At 40.3% G+C, this 9,907-nt stretch overlaps 1 protein-coding gene across 1 annotated transcript in view; it reads left to right on the forward strand.

The window, feature by feature from the left end:
* The first annotated feature begins 2,098 nt into the window (after positions 1-2,098).
* The window catches only part of Dio2 (iodothyronine deiodinase 2), an 8,968-nt gene continuing 1,159 nt past the window's right edge, over positions 2,099-9,907 (forward strand). Inside the window, 1 exon segment of the mRNA XM_055592701.1 lies at positions 2,099-2,402. Coding sequence (XP_055448676.1) covers positions 2,181-2,402 — 222 coding nt within the window. The 5' untranslated portion in view covers positions 2,099-2,180.

Consider the following 9,907-nt stretch of genomic DNA (forward strand, 5'->3'; position numbering starts at 1 on the left):
CAGGGGAGATGGCAAGGTACGGACAAGAGTTGTGGGTGACACAGATCTTACTGTCTCCTTTGACTGTTTTTCAAAAGTACCCTGCCAGCTGAGCAAAATACCTCCATATATAGATTGTAGCTAGCCCATGCCCCCTACAGAGAATGACCCCCACTCTGTCTAGGCTTTAAAGTTCTGTCATATAGAGAAGAGGGCAGAGACGAAATCCAGAAGAGCAACAGACTGACAACCTGTTTGTATCTACAGTTTAGCATATAGAAAGCTCAGTTAATTGAGTTTTAATTAAAATTTTGTGTGTCCACCCCAGTGTCTATAATTGCCACTGCTACCTTTAGAAAATTCTGCTACCTTTAAAAAATTGTCTTTCCTAGAGGATCTCTGTTAGGTAAGGGAGGGAGGAAAAGCAGAAAGAGGTAGGGATAATGAGCTGTGGTTGCCAGGCTGTACCTGCTTAAATAACTGTCCTGTTATTTAAAAGGCAAGGAAGTCATTGAGGCCCAAGGGACACCTGTTGCCAATTCTTGCTTTGTTCCTAACCACCTCTATACTTTTTTTTTTTAACTCTTATTTTATTTTTCTCAAGGAAAAGAAATGGTTTCTCAAAGCTTCAGGTCTCTTAATGGAAGGGCTGAGTTTAAAGGATGCTCATAAATAATCAGTTTCCTGGCCTCATGCATCTAAATGCCAATGAATAGAAATTTTGTTTTATCAGTGTTGAAGAAAAATGACACTAAAAGTTTTGGTCACTCAGCTCCTTCTTTGGCTGGAAGGTGATTGTTATACTTTAAGACCACAAATAATACTTGTATTGAGTTTGGGAATAAATTTTCACAAAATACGGTGGTGCTCTCAAATAGTTCACAGCTTTTCCAACTCAAAACTCACTTTGTGTTCTCTTAGATAAGATCATTACTAAGTAAATAAATAAATAAATAAACAAACAAATAAATAAAATAAGAGTTCATAGGACCCAGGATCCAAATCTGGTGGAAAAACAATCATGATATAAGGGTGCAAAGCTCACATTATTCTTCTTCTTTAAAAAATGGGGCAAAGACCATCTATGTTCGCTCTTTCTCTTCTCTACCTGCTTGCCAAGAGTCTTTCTTGCCAAAACTCCTGGTAAGTTAATGCAAATGATAATCAGAGGAAAGTGTTAACATATTAATCTACAAATCACCTTTCAGTTTGAAAGCATTTCCTGAGAGCTGTCAAAGGTAACTCCTTTTTTCTTTCTCTCCCTTTAAATCACAAAGCAAAATCCCACTGTCTTTTTCCCCACCCCTTCTTTGAAAAAAAAAAAAAAGTTGTGGAGTTTTGCTTTTCTGTTCACTGCACTCCTGGCCAAAGTAAAGCCCTCTTTCTCAATGACGTCAAGATCTTTAGCAAGATTAGGCTTTCATTTCTCTATTGCAGCAATTAGCCAGGGAATGTATAAAAGGCTTCAGGGAGACTCACTGGGCGGCAGAGGGAGGCACTCTGCTCTGCAGCGGAGGCAGAAGATAGCAAGGAGGAAAAAGCCAGAGGGAGGGGGCAGAGGACTCAGCCGCTCCTGGAGAACCTGGAGGAAGGACAGACAGAGTGAGACAGGCTGGGAGGAGGAGAAGAGAAAGTATGTTGAAAACGGAGTAAAGACAGACAGACAGAAAGAAAGAAAGAAAAAACAAACAAACAATCCCTACCCTTACAGCACAGTTAAGAAACTGGCACTGCCAAGAAGCCAGACTGCGTTTAAAGGGACATGAAAAGCTAAAAGAAATTTTACCATCTCTGCAGTCTCATAGGTGCCTGGAAATGAAAGTTGAACTTCCTGTCTTTAACGGACTCTGACAGGGGTAAATGGATTAGGGACTGGTACGCCAGTTTCTTTCTTTTTTCTTTCTTTCTTTTTTTTTTTTAACATCTTAAATTCTGGGGAAAAAAAGCATCTCGGAATTGAATGAATTGATGGGCACACTCCAACTGCTGGGCTGCAGAGACTGAACTTGGTCTTGCCATTTCTGCTTCTTTCAAAGAAGAGACAACTTGGGCTTCCTTCTAATTTAGTTTTTCTCCCTCTCCACCCCCCCACCCCACTCCCAACCTCCACCCTGGTCCCCCCACCTCCTCTATCACCACCTTCCTTTTCAAAAAGAGGGTGAAGCAAAGCGCACAGGGGACTGACTGAGGAGGCAGAGAAGATGGGACTTCTCAGCGTAGACCTGCTGATCACACTGCAGATTCTGCCAGTCTTTTTCTCCAACTGCCTCTTCCTGGCGCTCTATGACTCGGTCATTCTGCTCAAGCACGTGGCGCTGCTTCTCAGCCGCTCCAAGTCCACTCGTGGAGAGTGGCGGCGCATGCTGACCTCAGAGGGATTGCGCTGTGTCTGGAAGAGCTTCCTTCTAGATGCCTACAAACAGGTGAGCTGCACCCACCACGCTTCTCCTGGCTCCCCGGGGCCAGGGAGCTGAGAGATGTGGGGCTATAGGCCACGGGGAGCCCCATCTGGGGTGGCCTGCCCAGTGATTATGTTCAAGAGAGTCTTAGTGCCAGTCGGGGTACCTGTTGCACAGGTTAGATTTGGGAGTGACAGATATTGAGCCATCGTGACATTAGGTGACCTGAGCTGGAGTCTTTAATGAGGGCTGCTGTTACTTTGCTCTCATTTGGCAGTGAAGGGGTTTGGTGCTGATATAAAATGATTCGGGGTAAGGTCAGAATTTTGGGGGGCTGGGTGCTTTCTGCATTTGTTCTGCTCCTGGCATGAGCTGGCTTCTGCTGCTTTGCTTGACAGGAGGCTGTATTAGGAAGGTTTGAATAATGTTTTCTTTCTACTGAAATGGTCAGAGTTGAATGATTAGATGATGATGATGATGGCTGTGACTACACCCTAGCTCCTTCATTTCTTAAGGAGGTAAGAGCAATCAAAAGCAAGCCTGGTACAGCCACCTAATTGGTTGGAATTTGTGGATTCCTAGTTATTAAGTATCAGTTTGCAAAAGAAAGATCTAGGAATGGGCTGCAGAAAACCAGACTTTGTAAGTGAAACCAATTAAGTCAGAGATCTCTGATGGGTCTATGGCCCATTCCAACATCAGGCCTTGGACATTAGAGAAGTTGCCTCCCTTTGTGGGGAAGGTGTGTTCCCATCAGCTTTTGAAACACCAGCATGAGTAATTGTTGTACTGAAGTGAAAACTTCTGGTGTTCCAGCCTTTCTGCTTTTGGGAGATGTTGGAAGAAGATTTTCAAATGATATCTGTCAGGAGGAAGTACAATACTTTTGTGTGGTCTTCTATCCCTTTGTTCCCATCTCTTAGGTTCATGGAACTCCTGAAGCTTCCTGGGTATTAGGAAGGATGACTGCATTTGGGGGAAAAATAGTTTCTATCAAAAGAGCAAATGTGTCTCTAGCAGTACTAGGAGAATGTGTCAGAGGAGGGAGTTTGGGAGGAGTAATGAAGCCAGATGTTCAACCAAGTGCCATGCTTCAGGCAGGTGGATCGGTGGACGCCATGATGGAAACTCAGGATAGCAGAGGAGGAATGGGAGAACTCTTTTCCCAATAAACAGTGGAAAAATAAATCCACGTACAAGGGAAATAAAAAGTAAAGAATTCAGGGCAGGGTATTTCACTGGAAGGCAAATGTTGAGGAAGAACATGCCTTTTGTGAACAGGGAAGGCTGTTCATGGTTCATGGTGTCATCATTGTGAGTAATGTGAAGAAGGTCCCCTCATGCTCTGTTGAGGGCATGTCAAATGTCAAGCCTCTTCTTAGCAAGGAATGCCATCATCAGGATAGGAACGGTTGTCCGGAGTCTCCAGTATTTAAAGCTCAGTTATAAACATATATGTAGAGGTAAACAAAAAGTACGGGCATAATAAAAGTACTGAGAGATAATTCCACCCCTGTAGATGTGCACACAGAATGTGACATTTACATGTATGGTTTAGGTGTAAGGAAGGTGGAGGAGTTGGGCATTGCGCCTGTACATTAAAATATTATTAATTAGGCATTTCCCTCAACTACATGTATGTCTTAGATAATATGCAATGTTAGGAGCTTGATCTTAGTATATTAATTTCTATATTGATTTTTGAAAGACAATAGACTTTTGCTTAGAAAAAGTGGTTTTTAAAATGGTTTTTGAAGAATTTTACCCACATGTGTACATACAGAATGTAAATATTTTTTTTTTTTACATAGACTTTGGAGGCTACAAAAGCACCCACAATCATTAAGTGAGGTGTTTTTTTTTCATCAAGCAGATAATTGGAGTAGAAATGGAAAAAGCAAGCAAATTCCTCTATAATAAACTTCATTATATCTTTTTTCACCAATGCATAGTGTTCCATTGTGTTGTGATATGTTGTTATTTGTGTTCGTGGGAACTGAGAAAGACAAATGATTTGTTTTTACTTTTGGCATATGGTTCGCGTATCTCCCCTTTTTTTTTTCTTTGTCTCTGCCCACTGATTTTATTAGTGACTAAGTTCATGACTTAAGTTATTATGCTTGCTTTTAATTATCTATACAATAGCTACTATGTGCAAGAGAAACCCCAGGAAAGCACTCACCCAGAAACAAGGCTGGGCTGAGTGTGAGATGAATGAAGACATGAAGAGTTTAACTTGAGCTAAATTCTGTTTTCTTCTGTCTTCGAGCATGGCTGGTGTCCTGGTGGAGCTGGTCTCCTCAGGAGCTCACCCAGAACCTCTCAAACAGGTTGAGTCATTTGCCAAATGCTGTGTCATCCACGGCACACTGTCTTTAGGCATGATTGTTTCCATAGATGCTGGAGGAGGTGCTTTCTGACATTGCATCTTGGCATTTCACAATCTTGACTTGCATTATTTGGCTACTGCCACACCAAAGCAGATTTCTCCAGGATGAGGGGTGTGTCTACACGAGATTCAATTAGTCAGATTATTCATTACTCCCAACTCTCTTGGTTATTGAATGTCAGCTATTACGTTTGAGAGGATATTCAGAGGTGTTGTTTTTATCTATGGAGGGGGTGACATAAGCAGGAGCTGGGGCAGGGAAAAGGAAGAACAGAATGAAATAATACTAATAAAAACTGCATTAACATGTTAAAAGTCATTTAAAATTAACTTTATAAAGAAGTTATCAAATGTCACATGGGCTTGATAATGGTGAGGGGGTCTGTGTGAAGTTGGCATTGAAAAAAAAATCCAGAAACTGGTGAAAGAGTTGGAGCAAATAACAAATATGTGTTAGTTAAGGTTCCTCGGTGTCTTTGCTTGTGAACACTGTACCTTTGTGTTGGTGCTCAAAAACTCAGAAATGCAACTAGTAAGAAAGCTGTCCTCTCTTGGAGCCTGGCTCTTACCTAAATGAAGTGTAAAAGTAAGCAGACAGTATAGACGCTGACAAGCAGGCTCATTTCTGCATGGCTAATGTTGTAGGGGCACAGAAAACATGCTCATTCGAACATATAATTTTGGTTTTGAAAGGGCCTCTTTAACATTCTCCTTCTTTTTATTCACCTCAAGCCTTTTGACACTGGGCTTCTGCAGTGAAAAGTGGCTCTTTAAAGAGAGAAACTGTCCTAAAAGTACACAAAGAAGGCCACAGCCAGAGCTTGTCTGTCACTTGGATAAAACATAGCAAAATGATAGGCCTTTGAGCTTCATTTTCAAGGTACAAATCAAAAAGAGAATAGCCAAAACAGAGAACTTAACCCAAAAGACGGAGTAGGTAGGTTGTTCTTCAAGTCTGATTTATTTGGCCCTTCTGAATGGGGATGGTTCAAGCTCTGCCTAATGATTGTTTGGCCATGTTTCTAAAGACATTACTATGTTAAAGAATTGGAAACTCCCTGAGAGTTAATAAAACCATTTCCAGAGAGCTATTGATGATAAATGTTTGTGTAAATATTCTGCTACATGTCCATCCCCCATTTAAATAATTTCTTTCACTATTCATCATGAGTGTGTGTGTGACATGTTACCAAAAAGCTCCTTTTAGGCTGTAGGAAGAAGAAAAACAAGCAAAATCAAGGTTAACAGTATATACTGTGTTTATATCCAGTTTACTCAATAAATGGTTCCATATTTTTCTTGGGTCTGCATCTTCCAGCATTATCCTCTTTCCCCTAAGTACTCAACGCTGTCTCTAAAAGACACCCACCATCAAGGGAGTCAAACTCCTGTACATGCTACGCATTTATGCTTCTGCTCACGTTTATAGACATTTCTGCTATGACCTTTGAACTTGGCCAAGAGATGTTATCAGCAGCAAACTTGCAAATGCTTCCTCACTCCTGCAGTTGGCACTGTATTCCTGCCCATTGGAAAAAAAATATAAGAAAGGATGACTGTAATAGTGCAGATGAGAGCCAGGAAGGTCACTGGTGACGCTATCACATTTTACGTGTGTCCTTTCTGATCCTTGCAAAATAAAGAGACCCTTTGGGAACATCGGAACTTCAAGACCAATTAGTGGAAATGATGCTTCTTGTGTTTGGGCATTAAATACTAGGCAGGGTTCTCTTTAGGCGGCTGATGCTGGCAGGGTAGGAGGTACCGACCTAATTATTCTTCCGCAAGAGCAAAAAATGTCTTTTGAATGCCTCTTTGGCAAATATGTCTCATTAAGGACAAAAACCAAACACAAACCCTCTAAGATGCAGAAATTAAGATGATAGGTAACTTGTGGCCAGGAGACTTTCTGTGCCACTGTGGGAAATCAAAACAGTTTGCAAGTAGCAGGGAATGACTTGTTTTTGTAGAGCGTCTTTCCTGTAGCCTCAGTGTTATTATGGGACCAACTCTACTTTCTCTATCATTTTGGCTCTGTGTCAGGGAATACTTTATTTCTGTCTTCCACTGTAAAGACAATGGGAGTTCTCCCCTTCCTTCTCAGCAGGACTCTAACCACGAAAAAAAATTCTCCATTGGGAATTCTAATCTAATAAAATTTTGATTTTCACAGAGATTGGGCAAAGAGATGTCAATGAACATATATGGGTTTTTTATAGTTTTTCTTTTTAAGATTAAGTCTTTTATTTTAAATTTTAGTCAACTTATCCCTTATCAGGTTTTGGAAAAGATGAGAGAATTTATGATTAATTTTATGACACTTATAAAATCTGACTACTGGTCTACTCACACTTGAGCTTACACATCATAGATGTGAGTTTCTGTGTGTGTGTGTGTGTGTGTGTGTGAGCGCGTGAGTGCGTGTGCTTATTCTGAGGTGCTGGTACACAAACCCAAGGCTATGTGGATGCTAGCCAAGTGCACAGCACATTTAATTTTATCAGTACCATTAATCTTGCCTGTGTACTTTCTCTAGCCTGTGACCTTCATGAGTGAGGTATTTATAAATACTTCTTAGTGTTCAGTAGGATCCCACAGCTGAAGAACAGAAAGGAGTGGTCACATTAATTTGCTGGCTATCTAAAATAGTCAGGAATAGGTCAATGACATTGGTGTTGACTACAGCAGGTATCTGGGGGAAGGGACAGAGTTCCTATTTCTGAATATGTATGCTTTAGTGAGTTTGTCCGTCACCTGACTATGATTATGTTTCCTGCAGGTCAAGGTTGCTATTTAGTGTGAGAGTCTTCCCTGACCTCAGGTTATAACAACCAGTATTTATTCAGCAATCCACTCAACTAAGCTCTTAAAATCTATATTTCCCAGACTATGACAAGATGCTCCTTCACAACCAGAAACATAATGATTTGTTGACTTCTTTAAGTTTTAAATTTAGAGTGACAGTGTGTGATAGTTGTCCTACATTTTCTGAGGTAATTTAGAAACTAAAATTCCTTTGTTTTGGAAAGAATTGTGAGGCAGAACTGTTCCCACTACTTCTAAGAAGTGACATGCACTCCAACTTTTGAAGGAAATTAACTGCAGATAACAAGAGATCACCTGTGACCAAAACATCAGATTGGATTGTTTGGGTGAATAATCAAGAAGAAGTCAAGGATTAATAGGTCTGCTTGGCTGCGAGCCAGAGATACCCAGGCCTATATATCGAGACCATGCAGTTGTTCATAGGGCTCAACATTGGATCCATAATGCAAATGGATTCTTCCACCTTGAATGAACCTTCCAGTCTGCAGTGCAGAGATTATTTTTCCCTCCATGTATTGGCTTCTGATTTCACAAGAAGTCTCTCTATAATACACTCATCAGAATGCAATCCAGGCCTTCTTATCACTGTCTGTTGAGGAGCCCTTGTTGGTCAAAGCCGCCTTGGAATCATTATACCATGTGAAGTAGTATTAGAAAGTCGGTAGTAATAGAAATCTCTTTCACAACCTGATCTATGAGGAAGTATCAAGAGAGCCCAAGAATTTAAAGATCATCACATGCTTAAAAGGTGTGTCTTTAATGTGTATTTTAGTGCTTCAAAGACTGGTGGAGTTAACTATGAGATCATCTGGTCATAGGCAGATTATGAGATTTCTCTATCTAATATGTATTGTAAATAGGTAAGATGATTTATATAAATAACTTTCTTCCTAGTTGTTACTGAATCAAAATATATTATTTAAATCACATCTAAGTGGAAAGATTATGATTTTAAGATTTCTTTTGGACAACTAATAGTACTTATTTCAAGCCTGCCCCGCAAAGAGTTTTGGGAAGAGAAAGAAAGAACTTTGATTCTTTTCCCTAAGTTAAAATGAGATATGTCTTGACATTAAAGCATCTGAATGAAATCTCTTGAGTGCTTTTATATCAGTGCGCATCATTGCGCTCCAGTAATTCACTTTAAAGTAGCTTCAATTAATAGCAGTTTTATATGTCACTATATTTATATGAAAGAAATAAGTCAATCCAGTTGGAAGTGTTTTATAATATTAAGGATAGTGTATAAAAATCAATTGTACTCTTGTAAGCTGTCCCTAATGGTGTTAGCTTTGATTAAACCATCCTAAAGGGAAATCCAATTGTGTTAATTCAGAATGAAGTAATTGGCTCTTTTCTGTTGCCTGCTTTTTATTATCAATTTACAGATCCAAAAGCCACCAACTTTCAGTATTCTGTGTTCAACTATTTAAACCACATGCTAAGCGGGCACATGGAACAATTTTAGTCAAAGTGCATTGTATTTGAATACTTATTATTCTGAAAGGGTTGTTAATCACTTACATGGTGGAAGAGCACACGGTCTGGGTCTTCCTAGATAAAAATGAGGGGAGAATCCAAATACATGAAAAGTGAGGAATTAGCTGAAATTCACATTGTGGAGTAGCTGTTTTTCTTTTCTTTTCTTTTCTTTTCTTTTCTTTTCTTTTCTTTTCTTTTCTTTTCTTTTCTTTTCTTTTCTGTTCTTTTTTCTTTCCCAGAGGTAGTTTTGAGGTTCTAGCCACATGCATAATGTGATCAGTGGTGACAGGAACGTGCAGAGGTCACACCATGCCAAGGAGAAGCATAAATATATTCTCAGAACAATTTGCACATTAGAAGAAAACATCTCGAACACAGGATTTTCAAGAAGAGTGGTAGTATGCCTTACATGGTGGGGTGCTGTCTGGCAGTGGCGGTTCTTATCTGTACGCGGTCATTTATAGAGTTCCTGTAGTAACCTCTAGTAGCCACATAAGCAAAGCAAGCAGGATTACCTACATTTTCCAAGTGGGAAAGCACTGACCAGGGCAAATGGGAGGAATCATACATACAGATGGTGAATTACAGATTGCTCAGAGACAGCACACCCACTTGTATCCTGGTCCATGCGTTGTGATTAAAGAACTTGGATTGGGTTGGTGAGATGGCTTGGATGGGGATGCCAGCTGTCAGGTCTGATGGGCTGAGTTTTAATTTAAGGACCCCCATGGTAGAAGGAGAGCTCTGACTCCAACAAGTTGTCCTCTGATTTCCACAAGTCTTACACACACACACACACACACACACACACACACACACACACACACACACA

This window comes from Psammomys obesus, unplaced genomic scaffold (genome assembly GCF_907164565.1).
Source record: "Psammomys obesus unplaced genomic scaffold, mPsaObe1.curated_primary_1811, whole genome shotgun sequence".
Taxonomy (NCBI): Eukaryota; Metazoa; Chordata; class Mammalia; order Rodentia; family Muridae; genus Psammomys; species Psammomys obesus.